The 20,548-nt window shown below is 38.5% G+C and overlaps 1 protein-coding gene across 2 annotated transcripts in view; it reads left to right on the top strand.

The window, feature by feature from the left end:
* Positions 1 to 333: 333 nt before the first annotated feature.
* Positions 334 to 20,548, top strand: part of LDB3 (LIM domain binding 3) — a 119,624-nt gene continuing 99,409 nt past the window's right edge. For both annotated transcript variants that reach the window (XM_050899395.1, XM_050899396.1), the window contains exon 1: positions 334 to 434. In XM_050899395.1, the coding sequence (XP_050755352.1) occupies positions 342 to 434 (93 nt within the window). In that variant the 5' untranslated portion in view covers positions 334 to 341. The remainder of the gene's footprint in view (positions 435 to 20,548) is intronic.

The following is a 20,548-nucleotide window of genomic DNA, read 5'->3' as shown; positions in this document are numbered from 1 at the left end:
AAAGAAACTGAGCATGAAGAGGGGCTTGAGAAGCCTAGAAAGATCTGTCCCCTTCCCTGGGGGCTATATTAGACCTCTGAGTCATGAAGTCTTTGCATAGTAGGTGTCTGGTTACAAACCTTTTATGGGCCCTACTCAGCTGGGATATCAGCATCTGCATTATAGCTCCCATCTATTCTTAGGTGGTATCAGAGCACGACTGAACAGGCAAGGCAGAAAGAGAATTGCTTTCGTTATATAGAACTCTTCCCTTTTCTCATTCTGTTTTTTTACGCTTTCTCTGTCTACCCCATCCTTCTGTTCTGCAGTGCCTTGTTGTTGCCTTGTGAAAGAGGTACAAAATGGCTTACAGCGTGACTCTGAATGGACCCGGACCATGGGGTTTCCGACTGCAAGGGGGCAAGGACTTCAACATGCCCTTGACCATCTCTAGAGTAAGTGAGCAAAAAAACCTCGTTGAGCTTGTTTAGGTTGGAAAATAGCAGTGAACTAGTCATATGTACACTCTGACCTGGCCTAGCAAAATAGAGGATCTTTGCAGCTAGGTCTGAATAAAGAGAATATAATGTGGACTTTAAATATACCAGTTCAAGGTACAACCTGGCATTGATGATGCCTCAGGAAGACAGTTCTGGTTAGTATATTTTAAAGAATGATGATACTGTTTCTTTTAAATAAGCTTCCAGTTCTATTTTGTAGTGTTGTCTCTTTTTTTGCTGATGGGGGCCTCACTGGTGCTGTCTATTTGGGGGGAAGGGAGTAGAACAACTGTGAATGGGAATATAAAATTATGTTTCTAGAAAATGTTTGTAAATATGTGAAGTCTAGGTGTTAAAACTGGACAAAGACAGGGATACATGTCCCCTCTTTTGGGGCGGAGCAATAATTGGATGAAAATTAGACATGTCAAGCAGAAGACTCAATAATGCTTAAAATACAGTCTTAAATTATGCAGAAGCCTTCCATTTGCAGCTGACAAACAGCATGTGATTTAATAATTAATTACCTGGTGTATTTGTCGATTACAGATTAGTCCATTTATTTCCTAGCCATCTTCCCCCCCGCCAAGAGCAATATTTTAAGGTGTTGCAGTGGAGTGCTCTTATTACTTGAATTAGCTCAGTTTCTTAAAAGTTTTTAACATTGGATGGTTTTCAGGAAATTTGTCAGCGTTTCCCTTACCTGCCCTTCTCTTATCAAACTAGGTAGTTCTGTGTAACTTCTGGTTTGGGAACTCTGCTTTCTACTACCTCTTGCAGCTCCCTCCTCCTTTTTTTTTTTTTTTTTTTCCTTTTTTCTTTCAGACAGTCTCAAATCTGTTCCAGAATGTTCAGATCTTTAGAGATGTCTTGGTTCCTCCACAAATCACCTACAGAAGGCTTATTTTGCAGTGCAATGACAAGAGAGGTTACTTACATAACGGTGTTTAAAAGGAATACCAGAATGATTTAATCAGACAAACAAATAGAATGCAAACAAAAGGTCTGCTCCACTGCAAAAAAAGCCACCTACACTACTTTGAAAACTTTTTTTAATAATGAAAAAATACAGTCTGAGTTGTGGGTACCAAATTGATATCCCTGCAACAATCATGATTCAAAGTCATCAGTGAGCTTCTGAAATCTTGACTATGCTATTTCATATTCATACTGTAAAGCTCTGTATTATTTGATCTCCCTTATTCTTATGCACAATATTCCTTTCTCTGAAGACAGAGCTGCATTCACCTTAATACTAAGTCCTATGATAATGAGAGGAACTTTCCATAACGTCTTTTGCAGAAGCAGCATAGTAACTGCAAAGAAGGCTGTTGTGTCAGTGTTATTAAAAACAAACAAGCAAAAAACAACCAAAAAAACCCCCTGCCCACAAAAAGAAACTCACTTCATAAATTTATACTAATTTCACTATGGTAAATAGTTTTGGTATTTCTTTCCTTATCCCACCCAAGGTAAGTACAGAGAGGTGCCAACACATTTCTGTAGGCATTTTCATGACACTTTGCAGCCTGCACTGTATGGTGGTGATTTTTTTTTTTTTTAAGTAGTTCAGTCGTACCTAGAGGCTGTCAGTCAAGGTCTGTGGCTGCGGCACTTGCACTGTATATGACACAATCGGAAATGAAAAACCAGTTGTTTCCCAAAGAACCCATTGTCTTGGATTACAATCTCTTAAAGTATACTCGCTATGCCCAAAGGCTGTATGATTCTCATGGGGCTTTTGAGAGCATATGATGAGCAGGAGTGAAACTGCAATGGCTGGATTCCCAGAGGTGTGGAGGAATTACCTCTTCACACAGCTGGCTGCATTTCCAGCAGTAGAAGTGTCAGAAAGCACTGTTAAATGTTTTAAGCTCTTTCCCAGTGAGGCCCAGTTTTTAGTTGGGAGCATTGCTTTGGGATGGGATTGGATTTTGTAGCCTGCCTTAGCAGGGAAAAGCAGGCATGCAGAAATGAACGTAGCCTCTTTCAGGGGGAGCTGGAGTAGGAATGCCTGCTGGTTGTGATATTTTTTAATTGGTACACAGTGTAATACATGGCTTTTGATGATAATATTCTTCAAGTCTATTTTTTCTTTAGCATCTGTCACATAAATATATCTCCAAACAGATCAGATATTCCTCTTAATCAGCAATTTGCAGTCATAAGTGAGTTGAGCTGTGAACTTAGCCATAATTGCAATCTTACCATGGGGGAAAAGGAAAGTTGTACTTAAATTCTCAAGATATTCTTGGGGGGGGGAGTGGGGGAGGGAAGATAACTGTGAGGAAAATCCCCTTCTTGGGAAGGGCACACAGCTCTAAATGTTGCCAGTGGATGCCGTACACTTACCTATGGACTGGTTTTGATCCACAGCTGCCCTGAGCTGGTATTAGACTTTCTGTGTGCAAGATGAGTCCTAAAACCCAAACGCTTCAACATAAAGGGTCTTATAATTGCTTTTAATACCAGATGTGTCATGGACCTTTTGCGTACATATGCGTAGTATCCCTCTATGCAGGCAGATAGGGTTTACGTGCGGACATGCTCATTATATTATAACTGCCTCCAAGCAATAGGACTGTCTGTGGGTGAGTTACAGAAAACAAAAAGATTCATCCTTTTTCACAGAGGCTCTATGCTCTTCTGTCATGCCGCAAGTCATGCCATGAGAGAGTTGCCTCTGAGCTCCTGAGGAAGATGACAGCAACAGTCTACCACACCAGGGTTGTTCATCCCATCTATAGTCTTATGCCTGCATGTTTCCAAGGACCTTCCTGAAAGGGGAAGCTAGTATTGTGCCAGTATGAAGCTAGCCCACACCTAGACATAAAGTGGGCACCCTGGACTTAGGAACTAGAGCTGTGGCTTAGCTGTTTGTTGACCTGCACTCTGTCAGTCAGCCCCATACAATTCCCACGCAGCTTGCACTTCGCCTGAGAAGCAGGGGAGAAAGTCTGAAGTTCTTTGAAGCCTACTGATAAAAGCACAGTGCAAGATTGTGGCATTGCTAATGCTTCTGTTCAGGAAAATGCTCTTAAAACAGTGGACAAGGAAGGGAATCACTCAGAGCTGTCTGGCACATCCATTCAGTTTTAAAGGACCTTTAAAATGCTGCCTGAGACACTGTATTTTCTTCCCTTCAGGTAGGTCCAGGTGATCAGCTCACTGCTGCATAGTTAACAGCATGAGACACAGGAGTCACAGTCAGTCAGCTGGGTGACAGGTGAAGATGTGTTCCCCTGAAATGGATTGTTCTGCTTATCTATTCTTTATCTAAAAATAAGTGCCGGACTAACATAGGGGGGTGGGGACAGGAAAAGAGGAGACAAAAACAAGTGGAGAAGAGTTAAGGTCACTCTGCAGCTTTCACACTCCTTTAACAATGACATTAGAAAATAATCTGGAAAGATTTAAAAAATATTTTTCCAGTCCCCACCCTGCAGACCATCCTACCCTCTAGAACAAATTCTGTCATGAGATGTCATGGTAGCAGAGGTAGGAAAACAGTATTGACAGACTCTTAGTAAAGCTGAGCATCTGTCAGTCCTACTGAAATGAATGAGACTTGCAGGTTGTTGGCAATGGTAAGAGCTGTCACCGGTGGCGTGATCATATGCATAGATCTGGTCTTTCCAAACTGACGTGGGCAGCAAAGCAGGTTATTTTATCCTACTGCTTGCATGAACTGTCTGGAAGCAAGCAGAATTCATTAGTTGTACAGACCTAATCCTCTGTAAGAAGGCTTTTAGGCATAGTGAATTATCTAAGCACTGTGTTGCCATGTTACCTAAGATGGTACGATTGTACACAGATGGACGCAATAGCAGACCCTCTTCATGTATTTCTGAATGAGTATTGCTGAACAGCAAGCTTTTCTAGTGAGGCAGACTGGCTTGCAGGTGATGCAAGGAGCTGAAAGGTATGCAAGAATTATCATAATCTGAGATATTGAAATATTATCCAGAACAGTGTAGTAACTCATGACTGGTATATTCACTCTGTGATTATCCATAGAGTTTTGTATTTCCTAATAGAGAATTTTTTTAAAGTTGCCTGGGTTCCAAATCAAAAGCCAGCACCTGAAGCTGAAGGAGACAGTGTTTAAACAAAAAAGTATTGGAGAACTATTTTGGCTTTATTAAGTGAGGAAGAAGTTGAAATCTGGTGATGATGTAAGTGCAGTGATGGGAAATGGCAAACGCTAATAGGAAAAAAATGAAATTAGCTGATCTGTATACTTATTCTGATACAAGCAGCCTGAAACAGCTCTTTTGGGGTGAAAAAAACCCCTATTCTAGCATTTCGCAGTCCATGTCTCTGGAGGAGCAGGAAGGCTTTTCTCACATTTGTTGGGCTCTTTTATCGGCATCTTTTCCTGATTACTTCCTGTCCGTCCTCTGCTCCCTAGCATACATGTCAACCTCTCGCTGTGACTGTGTTTCCTTTAGAGGAGCTGTGTGAGAGTATTCATTTCTTGTGGGCCTGTTGCATATGGAGTATCAGTGCCTTACAACAGGCAAGTGATGAGTGAAGGGAGTCCCTCTGCTTTTTTTCTTCTATTCTTGAATGCAGGGAAACCTCAGATTATCTGAGTCAGGCACTATGCATTCTGCAACTGTGATTTGGATGGCCATGTGGTGCTGTACATAAATTGTAATCAGAAGAGTGCAGTTTACCTGTATTGACTGAACTGAAGGAATTTAACAAGTTCACTTGAAATGCTGATTCCACATCACCTGTTAAGCATTCATCTCTGGTGAATCAAACTGCTGAGTAGTTGTCCTACAGCTACAACTGCAACTTCAAGAGGTTTTTTTATCTCCAAATGTGAAGTCCTTCACAATACTAAAAGACGTAGATTAGTATTTATAATAGTTGATATTCTGCAAAACTAACAGGTAAGTCTTGTGTCCTCTAAAAGCCTTCCTTTTTAACTACTATTCAGTAGAGATGTTTCCTTTTTCCCCCAAAACTCAAATGACTGAGTCAACTTCTGAGAGGGGGGGTGAGCCATTTAATGTAATGACTGTCTTATGTCTAGATAAACTGTAGTAATTTCTTATGCATGAGTGGTTTCACATTCTTCCAGTCTTGTACAATTTAACTCAAAATAGTTCCTTGTGAGAGAAAAATGAAATACTTCCAGGCCGACTTTTTAGAACACTCCAAAACTTTCCTATCTGTTTTTGATAAAAAACTATTCTGTGGGCATCAGCATTTCTTTGGGATAATCTGCTTAATTTGTAGATCACTTCTTGAGCAACAGAGTCACCCCATCCAAAGTTATAGCATTCTGAATTTTGTTACGTGCAGTCATTTGTTATATGTACAAATGTGTCAGTATCATGAGAGAACGCTAGTTACTTTAGACGGTATCTTTGCTTTCAAACTAATTTGCAAGCCAATTCTGGTATGTTTACAGCCACAGTTATCAGAAATGATTGTATTTCTGTGAGCCTGAACCCTACAAGTAACTCCTAAACCTCCTGATTTGGTATTGTTTGTTTGAGATGTTCCAGTAGTCAGCATCTACACTATAAATGACAGTTCAGTATATAGGGCATTTGTATGATATGATTGCGTCTCTCAAACACAAGTGGCATGTGTATGTTGGACAAGGAGGGAGGGAGCAAATTCTCTAGTTGCTTTCTGTTTAAATAAATAGTATTTATTGGACCAGAGAAAGAGACGGGTTCTGGCACTTGGTGATCAAAAAATCCCTGGATACTGGGGACTCGATTCAAGTCTCTGCTCTGAATAAAGCAGAACAGAGGTTTAAACTTGGCTATGCAGGTGCTCTAAAAGGTAAGGCATTAGTTATTCTGAGGTAGACAACATTCCTTGTCTTGACCAAAAATACCATATCAGGTCTGAGGAGTAATCCCAATGGATGTTTCACCTGAGCCACTAACACTTTTAAGAGAAGGTTTGATTTCAACAAATACCCAATTTTTGTAATACAAAGCAGTTCCAGCACCAGATGTACTATTTTTTCCCTTCTGGTTAAAAAAACATGATATAAATAAGAAGCTTTTGTTTTCTTTCCGTGCAGAAAACATTCTGAAAAATGTTGTTGTATCTTTAAACTCAGGATTTTGGGGGGAAGAGTCCTTTTATTATAATTTTTATTTAAATCTTAGCATCATAATGCAATATGATTTGAATGCATGTACTATACCTGACCAAATAACTTTCAGGAAGGATATGAAGCTAACTACAGCTCTTGGTCAAATGATTTCTCCTTTAAATCAAGTATGTGCTTGGAACTGAAAGGCAGCCCCTCTTATCTGTGTGATTAAAGTAATCACTAAATACTAAGCTCACTGCTGAAGGCTGGGGTATATAAGGAGTATTATGTACTCTGCACAGATAATGTGCAGACATCATGCACAGCTCTATTTAAGGTTCTGTTTCTCAATTCTATCCATGTTTTGAATTTCAGGAGAAACATTTAGCCTTGCTAGAATGAAGGCCAGATTAGCATGAATAATGGCCTGTAATAGCTGAGGTACTGGCTTAAATGATGTTACATCATCAAACCTGCTGCTCTGACTATTCTGACACAATACATAACCCATGGGTTTGAAGCCCTTTCTTTATTTCACCTGCCAAGTCCAGCTTTTCTCTTTGGGGTGTGATTGTATCTGAGTCATCAATGCTCGTGTGGCATTATCCGTGAAAAGAGCTCAATGTGTGAAATAACTGGGCTGAACGGCATCTATGCAATTACCAATACAATCAGTATTCATTGGTGCTAGCTTACTACTCATACCAAAAAACACTCCACAGTGACTTTGCAGCTTTCTTTCCTGCAAAAGGGAGGGGAACATAACCTTTCCCTTGAACAGGAGGCATAGTGTTAACTGAGAAATTTGGGCCCAAGATTGGTGAGAGACTGAGAAGTTCACGAGTGGGGATAACCATAGTTATTGTGTCTTTGAGGAGGAGGAGGTTTCTTAACCTAAGGAAACAGATCCGCAACTCAAATGAGTTATGTTCCTTTTTTTTTTCTTGTTTTAACATTTAACAATGGTCCCTGGCAACTGGATATTCTGGTCTGACAAATTGCTGAACCTTTGACCTAGAGTTTATTTATTTGACAATATAGTTCATGTAGTATTTCAGGAAGTCCTCAGATTTACTTTATTATTATTAAAGTTAATAATTTTGCAGATACTCTAGAACTAGTAAACACAGCAGGAGGTAACCCTGAAATTATTAATTTAAAGCTGCTGAACAGTTAGCGCTTCATAATTAAAATGTACAATAAGCTTTTTTCAGGTAGAACTTTTTATTAGTGTCAGATGTCTGAACTCTGTAAATGGCTGTCTTCATAACACAGCAGATAATCCTGTCATTAGCTCCATTCTGAATACATTATTGCAAAACGTTGTCCAGCCAGTGGAACACAAAGAGGGAAATGCAGATACGTTAGCATTAACTTTCCATACCAGCACCAGCAGTTACCATCTGGTCACTCTTGTTGTCTAATTAGTAGCATAAAGCAATGTTATTTTATAACTCTATAAAATGTGGATATTTAAAAAAAACAACACAAACCTTTAGTAGCACTGTGAAAGTATCAAAATGGTGTACAAAATGCAATGGTCTTCACTATAATCTAGCATTCATAGTGGACTAGAGCTAGCTGAGAACACAATTTGATGCAGCTGATTTGTGTGTAACTAGAAGTTTCTGCACATAGGTACCTGAGATGCCGCCATTTTATGCATAATATAGTGTTAAATAGTGTCCAATATAATATGTGATACTACTCTTCTTTTTTCACTGGGTTTTGTTGCAGGAATAGCCAGATGCTCAACGTGCAGGTAAGTTATTAATCCCCATTGAAAGATCATGAGAAGGGGAGAGGGAGGATGGAAATTTTTGCTGAACATGATAAAAATCAATACTTGCAAGTCTTGAGGAGAGAAATGAATTTCAAACATTGTCTGGCAATGTCAGCTATGGTATGCTTTGAAACGAAAAATGCTAATTGAAAAAGGATGGCTTATATACAGCATGTTAAAGGGCTGTTTCTTCTGTACTAGTGTAATTAAAGCCTTAATAAAAAAGTTACCTGAGAACAAAATCTCAGAATAGGCTTTTTGTTACAATTATCTAAATTCTTAAATCCTAATGTGATAAAAGAATGCTATGATACTTAATAAATGGCATTTCATAAAAAGTTTCATTCTTGCCTGTATGGAGTGAGAACAAGGATGTCAACAAGTGTGCTGTTTAGTCACATTGTGTTGACCCATAATATCATATTGGAAAAAAGGTAACAGGTATCACCTGTCAAAATGTGCTGCATAGATGATGAGGGGGGAAAAAAAAGATGTATTTTACTTAGCTGCTATCATAACTTAAGGTCGTAAATGAAATAAAAGCTTGATCGTATGAAGCTGGCCCTGAAGCTTAGTCCAGCCCTACTGTTGGGTATCCTTTGGGAACCGTTCTGAAAACTTTCATTTTCAAATCCATGAAGAGTGTAATTTTTTTTCCCCCAAATGTGAAGCTGTTTCTGTGCTGTTCTGAGATATTTTCAGGAACAAGAGCACCCAGCTCTTATTTGTAGGGGGAAGAAAGAACTTTTTTCACCCATTGACTTTGAGTGTAAGCACTCTGTGTTTTTGGAATTAGGTACCCTGAAAATAATTTGTTTCCAGTTTACAAATGGCTCCAGATGACATCTTGAATGTTCTTCATACAAGGTGACTCCTCTTTTTGTTAGTAGTGGCTAGCAGCCATTTTTCCAAAAAGTCAATGAGATCTTGCTCTCCTTTTAGGAAGATGTAATGGGTCAAATGTCTTAAAGGCCTGCAAATCCCGTGGCAAGGGTAGAGTTACTTTCTGCACCTCCCACATGCGTAGCTGGTATTGTGATCATCTATGCCACAGGTGTTCATTGCCTGGACACTGTGCATAAATAGGTTTTAACCTTTCCCCAAAATCCTTCCAAATACACTTGATTTGTAGCAATGGCAGCTGAGGATTAGGAGAAACACAGCCTTTCATATGCTCGCACCGTAACCCCTCCTTTCCCTTGCTCAGACTCCAAATTCCAGCTGCTGGGCTATTTTGGCTCCCTTACTTGCTGCTCTTGGGTAGCCATACTTGTTAATACAGACATAAACTCTTATTCTCATTAAAGGTAACAGGCTTAAGGGCACACACTTACTTTAAACAATTTATGGCTCTTCAGTTTAAGGCCAGCATTAGTGACAATTAGTCTTTGTGGCATGAAGAAAAATAACTGTAAGGCATTGTAGTACTTATTATACCTGGTTAGGGTGCCATGCACACTCTTCAGAAGCCTCTGTGGGACTCTCATACTATATTTAAAGCATCCTGTAACTTAGGAAGCTATTTTGAATTGGAACAAATGCTACATTTACCTCAAGCTTCTGGAATGGGACATGGTATCCAAAACTCCAAAAATACTACATGTAACCCCAGATTCTGGTATATAGTGCCAAATCAGAATGCTCTGGTATTAGGGTGAATTTGGGCTGCCTTTTCTTGATCCTGGGGGTCACTGGGACTGTCCTGCTCTATTTGAGAATGTCAGCATTCTCTTCTTACCTAGTCATAGCTGGTTCAAAAATGGCCAAGGGCAGTTGGTACTATGGCAGGTGTTTAAAAAAGAAATAGGCAGCCAAAACGAGATCTTCTTTCATCAGAGTTGGTTAAGATTAACTACTCTGGGAAGTAAATGGATAGTCTTTCTGCTAATTTTTTGACAGGAGTTGCAAAATACAAGTACCCTCCTGACCTACTCTCAGAATTGCTTTCCTGTCTAGAAGATTCTTATCTCACTTGTTTACTTAAATTATCTAATGAATTATTCAAGATTAAATCCTTTTGTCAACTGCATGGGGTGGGGTGGATGAGGATCTCTCTATGCGTCTGCTTTGCTTTCTTCATGACAAGAAGTGGTCAAAAGTCTGTAGGTGTCATCGTTTGTTTGAACAACAACAAACCAAACCTATTTGAACAGCGATCTCTTCTCAGTTTAATTGCCTACTGCCCGGTATTGTTTCTTTTCAGTGTAACATTTCTAAAATTAAAATATATTCTGTGTTGACATATAGTTGTCAGTAGTTCAGGATGAGTGCGCGGAGTTGTGGGTACCAGGCTGTTGGAGGTAAGCCCCTGATGGAACGAGTGAACAGATTATTAGGGTTCCAGAATTGTTTGGCTGTTTCATCCCTGAGGCATAGCAAAACTATCCTCTCTTTTGAGGGAGGAACTATCCCACACTTGAGAACCGTATGCCTTAGTTGTAGCAGTTGGCTGCAAGGACAAGTACTGATGTTGCTGTGGTCTGTGGTCATGTGGGAGACCCCTAACGCTGGATTTTGGCAATCATCCTTGCTCCATGTGGGATGGTACTCTGCTGTCTCCTCCTTCCGTATGCCTGGGATGCTGATGTGGGCTTCCTCCCCTGCCTGCCTTTCCTTGCTCTACCCCACACATTCTCCATCATCGGAGTCTGCTATCCTTTCTTTGCTCCCAGCTTTCGATGATGTTCAGATTAAGTGTACTGTGAGTGGAGGAGCAGGGATGAAGGCTGCATTTGGAAAGTGAAAGTTACAGGCCCTTCCACAAGGTATTATAATTTCTTATAGAACAGTGAAGGGAAAGAGAAAGAATATGCAGGATGTGAGGGTATAGGAAGGAGCTGGCTAAACGGGGTACCGTATGGAGGTTCACAACTGCTCTGTGTGTAGCTGTGGGGTTTCCTGTTTCTCTGATTACATGCATTGCTGTATTAAATAGTCTTCTTTACCCTGTATTGGGGAACCCAAGCTGCAACTAATAGCGATATGATTTCTATGTTGAGAATAGAGTATATCTCCACTGAGAATTCCTGGAATAGACTTTCCTGCCTTTACAACCACACATCCTATGGCCCACAAAACAACGTTTTTCTCCTGCTCATCAGCAATTCCCTTTTCCTACATTTCTGTGCTTAAGTTTCTGCAGAGCTTTGCTTCCTCACCCTGCAAAATGTCATTTTAGACTGTAATCGCCAACTTTTTCTCTGAAGAAAATATGCTGAGCATAGATAGTAGGACACATTAATCTTCTTTAAAAAAAAAAAAAAAAAAAAAAAGCAGATCGTGGTTGTGAGCATTTCCCTAAGTTCTTCATGGCAAAACACAGGAATGTGTGCATCTTTTCTAATCCCGTGTTGTGTCTTCTGAGGCTAACATCATTTACTTGATTGAATTTCTAGAAAACATTCTTGTGACCTAAAGAAATAGGCAAGTGAGCAAAAGAGTTTAAAAAAGATCTGCCCTGCAGAGTAACAGAAACAACAAGCTTTTGTGGAAAATGTGCCCTGTGGAGATGTGCATGGGTGTCCTAAATGGCAATGGAGAGACCCCAATGACTCACATCAAAAAGCTCTGAATCTTCAACTTGCACAGATCTAGTATTTCTTCTTTTATACAATATGATAACATGTTTCTAGCTTTGGGAGTCAGAGGTGAATAAAGTGGGGGGGGGAACAAAGCAGAATAAACCTTCTGTAAGCTCTAGAGAATTTGTGAATTAATTCAGTTTTAATTTCAGATCAGTTTCATCTAGACGCAGTTCTAATTCCTTTCCTAGTAAGAATGGGAAGAAGTCTAAGGATTGATAATTTACATGAACAGGGCTGCTGTCTGGAAGAATATGAAGTGGGTTTTTTTTTCCTAGTGTGTGTGACTTGTCATAGAGGTTATCCCAGCTTGTGGGAACATTCCTGGCCAAAAAAAAAAAGTGATCATCACTTCCACAATATTGAAGACATATTTGCAGTATGATTGACAAGTTGAGGAGGTGGTATATCATTTCTTTGCACATCAAGGGACTGGCAGCGAATGAAACCAAAACTAGAACTTAGCTGCTTTATTTATCCCTTGAACAGGTGCAGTACAAGCAGCTGCAATAAGATCTTTTATACATTCCACCCACGATTCCCTGGAGTTCATGTGTCCTAAAGACAACCTGGAAAGGAGGCAGGACACTCTCTTGTACAGTATTATATTTTATAAGTACAGTGTGAGATGCTGATCCTTCCCATGGGGAAGGAATTCAAAGCTAGATCTGAGTTTCGTGCCATTTGATGATATGGGTAGATGTCTTTTTTTCTTCCCACTCTGAGTGTTTAGCTCAATTACTTAATTTGGTCTGTAACTCTTTTGTTTTATTAAAACTCTTTATAGGCCAGGAAACAGCACAAAGGAGTAGTTTTAATATAATTTAACACTTACAATTATTTGCCTTATTAACTGGACATTTGATTAGTCATATCTGAGGAAAACATCGCTAAGAGGACTTGTAAACAATACTACTTTTTTGTCTACATTAAGTCTTGATCCTCCTCCTCTGGATCCACCAAAACCACCTCCTTCTGGTTTTGCAGAAATTGGATTGGGTCCCTGTATTGAATGCATCTCCAAGCTTAGGAGGCCAAGGAAGAGCTCTTGCCGTGTAGTTGATTGTTAAGCCTCTTTGTTCCATGTGTAGATAAAGAGTTTAGGAAGAAACTTTCCTTGTTGGCATTTAATTTTAGAACATCCACAGTGAATGTTCTGGCCTGGATGTCAGAAGTCCTTAGTTTTAATTTTCCCCTAAAATAGCTGCCCTTGGCTACTGTCTGAGTAGTGGCTCTCTAGCCCATACATCCACACTAGTGTGAGACTGTCCTGGGGTATACAAATGCTATAAAGAGAGATGTGTAGAAAATACTCTCCAAAATACTATCTTTTTCCACTGCAGACAACACAATTTTACAATAACAAAATTTGGATCAGGAACTAGCAAGAAAAGCCCCCAAATTGCCAAAGTCTCTCTGAAAAAAGAAGAGGGTGCACGCCGTCTTCCGAAGCTGTTCCTATCTTCCCACAATTGCTACAATTATATTAATGTGATACTCAGTAAAAATTAGTTTTCTCAGTGTGTCATAAGAGAAAAGTATTTTTCTGGCTAAATTCTAACACCCTACAAGAGCTGATGGTGACCACCTCAAAGAGGTGAAGTTGAAACATATAATTGTTTCTTAATATTTATTTGAATATTTTCACATATTTATTGAGTAAAGCCATAATATTAAAAGCTCCAAATCTCTATGTTTATTTCTGTTTAAAAAAAAAAAAAAGAAATATGAAATCAAGTAAAAGCACATTTGTTTAGAAAGATACCAGATCCTGAGAATAGATGAAGGCGGCAGTGACTTGCAATGTCCTTGGTACATTTTTAGTTGAGCTTTGTTTTACATTTTTGGTTGGTACGCAAGAAGTGTTCTCCCTGTTTTCCCTCCTGAATGTATACTGCCTGTGACCTGTGTATTTATCTTTGGATGCAAACAGCCTATAGAAAAATCTCTCCTGCCCTTTTTTTTGTATGCCTTTGATGAACAGGTACTCTTGATAGATATATAGATATATATATATATAAAAAAAAATATATATATATATCCTTTCTCTGTCATTTATCACACCATGATGTACATTTTGTGCAGTTTATCTTACTTTGCTACCAGAATAAATAAAAATCTAGGCTGTTTTGATAGTATCTTTTTACTTTTTGTCCAGTTTCGTTCCTTTAGTATGCAAGAACATGGAGACTTGGATTTTTCTCCCAGCTGTAGTGCTTTGTTTCTTTTTGCTAATCTTTTTGCATGCCTTGCCTAGTTAGACAACAGTTTTGATGGCTGTGGATGTTTTCTTCTTGGATGAATTTGCAGAACCTGTCCAACAGGCTCAGCATCTCTGGCTAAACTTGCGGGCACTACTGTGACACCAAGGACAAATAGCCATTGGTTTGACTGTGCCTCTTGACACTTTCCTCTCTTCCTCTGGTGACTTGTATCACTTTGTATTGCAAATAGGTTGCACTGTGACAATTCTCAATTTAATTAGATAACATAGCAGAGAGAGTGCCATGGCCTCATGTTTAAGGAGAGCTGCCGATAAGCTGCGCTTAAAAATTGATAGTATGAATTTTAACCTCTGCTTAACTTTGAAATATGGCTTTCACTTCCTGCAATGCCTGACATTGTCTTGAAATTTATTGTCTTTTTGCTTTCTATTCTTACCCCTGACACCTTAATCTTCTGGTTTTTATGGCTAATTTTCATTGCAAAGACTAGTGAGAGAGACTAGGACAGGTCTTTATTTTTTGATTAAAATATACATTGTCCATTTTGTGATATGAGAACACCATGTTAAAGATGATGTGGTATCCTTTTTGCTAGCTTCACTCCAACCCACTCTTATCCTTAATCTTACCATAAACACAGCTGTTTCTATCCTCTAAGGAGAAACCCATGTAAGAAGTAACTACAAGACTGGACAAACTGCACGAATACTGGAAATGTAAGCATATATTCTGAAGATAGTGAGGTTGTTAGCAAGCTATGTATATACTAATGGATATCTAAGATGCATGTGGAAATGACTGGTAGTCTTTGCTATCCTCATCTTTCACTATCAAAGCATTTGGCAATAGCCTGCTAGGACTGGGATAGTATATTGAGGTTTAAGTTTGGATTGAGTAATGTCAAGAGAAATGCCAGGGTCAAGTCTGAAAGGAGAGCACTGTAAGCCTACGTACTGGCATAGGACCATAAGGAAGAAGTTTGAAGTCTTGCCTGGCAGCTATCCTTCTATAACAATCCTCCTATTCTAATGAACGCAAGATTAATCTATTTTAATTTAAACAAGGAAGTTGGAAGCTTGGAGAATAAATAGTCCTGCTTCCACTTCAGTGCTTGCTCACAATATTTACATTGGGGTTTAGAATAAAGATGATTTATTTTGTGTTGATCTATATGTTATTTTAAATACGTTCTGGTGTTGGTAGCAAGAAGGAATGTTCCCCAGTAGTGGTAAAAAAACAAACAAACAAAAAAAAAACCCGAAAACAATCAACCAAAAACCAAAAGTAAATTCTCAATAGTGTGAGAAATGATTGGGCCTTTAAAGAACCAAAGCTATTCAAGTCATGAAAGTTTAGGTACAATATAATTAAAGAATTATTTTGGTTTCACATACTTCGAACTGACTACTAAGTCTCTGTGACATGCCCAATTCCAAATGTCAAATCTCCTTTTTTTTTCTTTTTTTTTTCCCCCCCTAGTTTTATCAAAGTATGAAAGTATTGACTGAGTGAGATGCTATTGTTGGCAAGCTTTTGATGGACACTCCTGGAATTTCATTGCAGGAGCCATGACTTCTGTTTTATCTGAAATCTCACTGGCTCTTGATGACAGACAAACTCTGTTTTTAGCATTGCACTGAAGGTCAGGCAAATGACTGGTTTCCAAATAGAGTAACTGAAGATACTGGAACAGATTTATTCCTGGTATAATTCCACTAGTTCTATGAAGTTACAGGGGAAATATATTTGTCAAGGGAGCCTTATGAGTTGAAGGATAATGCTGCTGTTCTTAATCATTTGTGTATAAAAGGAGAGTGGAAAAAATACCATTTAACATAAAGTTAAAATTCCTTCTGTAAGAGAAATGCTACACTCACTAAGATAAGAGTAATGTTTTTAGCTGGTATAAACCAGCATAACTCCATTAAGGAGACTGAACACCACAGAATGTGGTATTTTTTCTAATATCTGAGAATCTAGCTCTAGTTTTTTAATCAGAGATGAAGTTGAGGTTTTCTAGCTGTGTATATATTTTAGGGTTAATCTAGGAAATGTATACGCTGCTTAGGATGCTTTCCTAGTGGCATTTGGGATGATTCCATTATTTTTCACAGATCTTTAATTTTAGCTACAGTTTTGGCATACCTCAAGTCTATAAACTGACTCTCAAGCAGACTGGTTAGATATTTCCCTTCATTTTTACAAGTTATCCATGACCTTAATTCATATACAAAGCAATAAATGGATTTTGCAGATGGATCAAGAAAAGTCAGTAGTAATTTGTGAAAATGAAAACTAGGTAACTGTTGTACCATTGCTCAGGTATTAGGAAAGGAATAATCAACATCTTTGTAGAATGACATTGCAAAGGCCAAAACTACTAGAAGCTGCAAAAAATTTCTTGTAGCAGAAACTTTATTGCACAGATCACAACCACATTGACTGTTTCCAAATCATTGTGAAAAGTGGAGGAGCATATGCATGCTTATGGATGCAAGAAGTGTATGTGTGTCAGCAGGGAGGTGTAGCTGTGGCTAATGGGGGGCTTTTCATCCCCTACTTTGTTAGAGTGAATTGCTCAGTCTAGGTTGGAGACATATAATGTCATAGATGCAGAGAGATCCTTTGATTGGTAAAAGCTGTTGTCTTCTATGCCACTTTGTGCCTGAAGGACTAGGATTAGATTGATTACCAACGTCCTGTGACACTGGGAGTTGGTGCAAAAATTCAAGATAAAGTTTTTACAAAGAGGGCATTATCAAGAATGTGAAATAAATGTAAACTATGTTTTACATTTTGTAAAATAGATGCAAATATAATTTTTACAGTTCTGTTGCAGAAATGTATCCCTTAAATTTCAAACAACATGTTTTAATACTTTGCCCTTACTTTCACCAAGAGGTTACACTTCAGTGAGCTTTTCCCTTAGAGGTGACAAAATGTTTCTTTAATGATAGATACACTGATGATTATAAAGTACAAGCAATTATTGCCATGACAAGGCAGGATTTCTTCAAATTCAGTTAGCTTTGACTCTAATGCTATACCCTGAAGGCTCTGCTTTTCCAAACCATTCACAACATATGCTCCTTTTAAATCCATCAAACAATCCTGCACTCGCTCAATACCCTATGTTCTAATGTCAAAGCAAATCTATGTTCTACTTGTGGCACCTGCTGTGGCACATACTTCAGCTACTTTAGGGTAGTACTAAGCATACCACCATACTTAAAGTCCTGTCAACATAGCTGTGATAAAGACCCTTTGGAAAATATATAGCTTCACCCTAAAATAATCATTTATCATAACTCATAAGGGAGAATTAATTGGCATTTAGTACTTGTAATAATTTTTATTAGTGCCCTTCATTAAACAGGGCCATGTATGTAAGTACAGGCCTCATATAGAATAGGAGTACTTTCATTTTTAACAAGGCAAAACAATTTCTGTTACAAATAAACTCCACTTTTTAAAAAAAAGCCTAAGACAGTCAATATATTAGCAAGTGCCGTTGCACTGCATACTCTTAAGTCAGGCTTTGGAAACATCAGTATGTATTACTAAATACTGAAAATACTATCATAACTTAAAGTACAAGTTTATAACAAAAATAGATTAAGCTTTTTTCCTTTACTAATATCAACACAGCTCAAATGATGGGTAAACAACATGATGTATTATAATATTACTGTCCACTAGGGAAATACCTGTGCTGTGGACTGACAAGTACTTCGTCTATAGCTTATGCAAAAACATACAGATCCCTCAACCTCTTTGACATGTTTCATATTATGACTGGATTTGAGAGCGTGCACTGTCTACACATGGATGAGGTTTCCCGGTTGATTGTTATAGCTATTACATAAAGCTAGAAAGGGAAACAAAAGATGTTTTAAGGGGAAAAAAAAGTTTCTTTCTTAGTAGTAACTCATGTTTACCTCAGAAGTTTCTGTAATCATCCTTTCTTCCCACTGAGATAAGTGTACAACTCTGAAATCCAATCTCTCCTAAATCCACTGTACGTATCTTTTTTTTTTTTTTTTTTAATGGATCTCCATGCTTCATAGGTTTGTCATGACAAGGAGTTGCTTAAGTGAACTACAGATTAATGTAGATGGATCCTTTTGATCCTGTGGACCATTCTCCTGACTTTCTGGCACTAACATGGGCTTTTTGTCTGCATTCTGCCAACACAGGCATCTTCAAACTTTAATTTCTGTGATTTAGGCTTATATGTCATTCAAAAGATTGCAAAGATTGTGTGCTTTGAGTGTTCGCATACTGGAGCAGAAAAGGACTGTCTGGTACAAAGAGGAAGGTGTGTTACATGTTGACTTTGCATGATGGCAAGTTATGTGTGAGGCCTGCCAGCTTTCTCTTCTGTGAAGTGAGTTTGCTGTGGCCCTAGCCATAGTTATTAGAGAGAGGTTCTCAAATGTAAAGGTGAGATGGACTTACAAGTTGTTACTTTTGATAAGAAGAGCAGGGAGGTTGCTCTTCAGGACAGAAGAAAATGGGGACACAGGCTGCCTGCAATCCTTAGTTTTACTTCCATACTCATAAAACCAAAAAACATTAACATAAAACTGTAGAGGGAATAGAAGAGCTTTTAGAACTCTATTGTAAATTAAAGGTATGTTTTCCAAATGTTATTTGAGAAGAAATCATTGATATTTTGCCTGAGGTGAAAATGCAAACTCTGATTTTCCATTGCCAGGCAGCTATGCAGTCATTTATAGTGCTCCAAAGTAGTTAACAGAGAAACTGAAATACTTGCATTTGCTCTGAAGAGAATAACTTTGTGCTAAGTAATGGGGAATTGAGACCATAATATTTTTGCTGTGCTAAAGCTTTATTTCTAATGTGTTGGCAGACAGGACAGAAAAATAAAATCCCAAGAGACAGAAGTTCTCTGGTCCTCCAAGCAAACAGGCTGGGGTCACAGGAGGAATATGCACAATGGAATTCATTTCCTGCATGAGACTTCTTGACTTGTTAACTTCCATGGCAGCTTGATTCACACCTTATTTGGGGAAGGTACTTGTAATCATGCTGTTTCAAAAGCTGTTAATCTTAGAGCAGTTCTGTTCTTTGTCCTTCCTTCTTTAGAAGGATTTAACCACTTTTGATATTCAGACTTTCAGTTTTCCATTCTATTTTTTTTTTTCTGAGGGCTGATTATCAGTGTACCTACTAATACAAGCACAAGACTTTCTAATTACACACTGATACAGCATAAACAGCACACGGCCTTCTTATCAGTCTTTACATAAGATGGGCATGACTTTGTGTCATATCTGAGTTGCAGCCAGCAAAAGCTCAGCTTGATAGCCTAGTGCTTTTTCCCTCTGGACTATCGCATTGCACATTCTTACAGGGTCATGCATGATAAAAAAGGATAAGGGGCCTCCAAAGAGACGTGACCGATACCTTATTGTCTGTGGAGCTTTTACCTCTGCACTATCACTGCAAATCTCTTCACAGAGGCTGCAACAGATGCTAGAATTATTGCCTAGACTACAGGGCAGAGTACCATAGAGCTTGAAATCCATGCTTTCACGTCAATTCTGTTTGTCTGTGGTACTTACACAGAGCAGCAGAATTAGATGAGATGATGTTAGATGTTTTGAAGTAGAGAGAGAAGACAGTGTCCTGTTCTTCTCTGACATAGCCAGAATCTTGTAAAATAAGTTTTCTCTTTTTCTTATGTCTCAGTTTCTCCTTTTTTCTATTTGTATTTTTATTAGAAACTCATTTTAATATTTGGATGATTACTTTATACCAGTCTTTTGTATCGTTTGCCCAAAATACTGCTTGATGTCTTGTTTGTCACGCTGTGAAATGCGTTGATTCTTTGTTTGTAATACTTGTGTTACCCTGAGGTACAGGGCCAGGGAAGGTCTGGGCCCTGTTATGCTAGGCCCCGTATATATGTGGAAGAGAGATGTCAAAGCCTCACTGTTTAAAACCAGAGAATTTCCTCAAATTTCTGGTGTGTCTCTTCATGAGAGAAGACAGATAGCTAGGTTAATCTAAGCTTACATTTACATTTTCTCTGTGTGGTTGACGCATATAGCTTTAATATCAGCTACTGTTTATGCTTAATATTTCCCTCTGCAGCCTTGGAATTCTCTCCAATTTGATAATAAAATTTTGCTGGTAAAATGTTGTTTCCAGTAGTGACTCAATGTTAAGACCAAATAATAGGAGTCTCTAGTTCTAACTTCGGATAGCTGTTGAATAGCATCATTATGAAATTGTTGCTTTCTAGATATAGAATAGGAGGTTAATGTCACTGTGTGGAATAGAAATGACTTTTACTTGAATGTATGCTGGACTGGATATGACCCAGAAGACTCATTGGTATGATCTGGAATTGTGAAGGAGCTCTTTTCTAAGGATTTTATGTA

This window comes from Gymnogyps californianus, chromosome 6 (assembly GCF_018139145.2).
Source record: "Gymnogyps californianus isolate 813 chromosome 6, ASM1813914v2, whole genome shotgun sequence".
Classification (NCBI taxonomy): domain Eukaryota; kingdom Metazoa; phylum Chordata; class Aves; order Accipitriformes; family Cathartidae; genus Gymnogyps; species Gymnogyps californianus.
The sequence above is the reverse complement of the archived record's forward strand: the minus strand, read 5'-3'. Positions and strand labels throughout refer to the sequence as shown.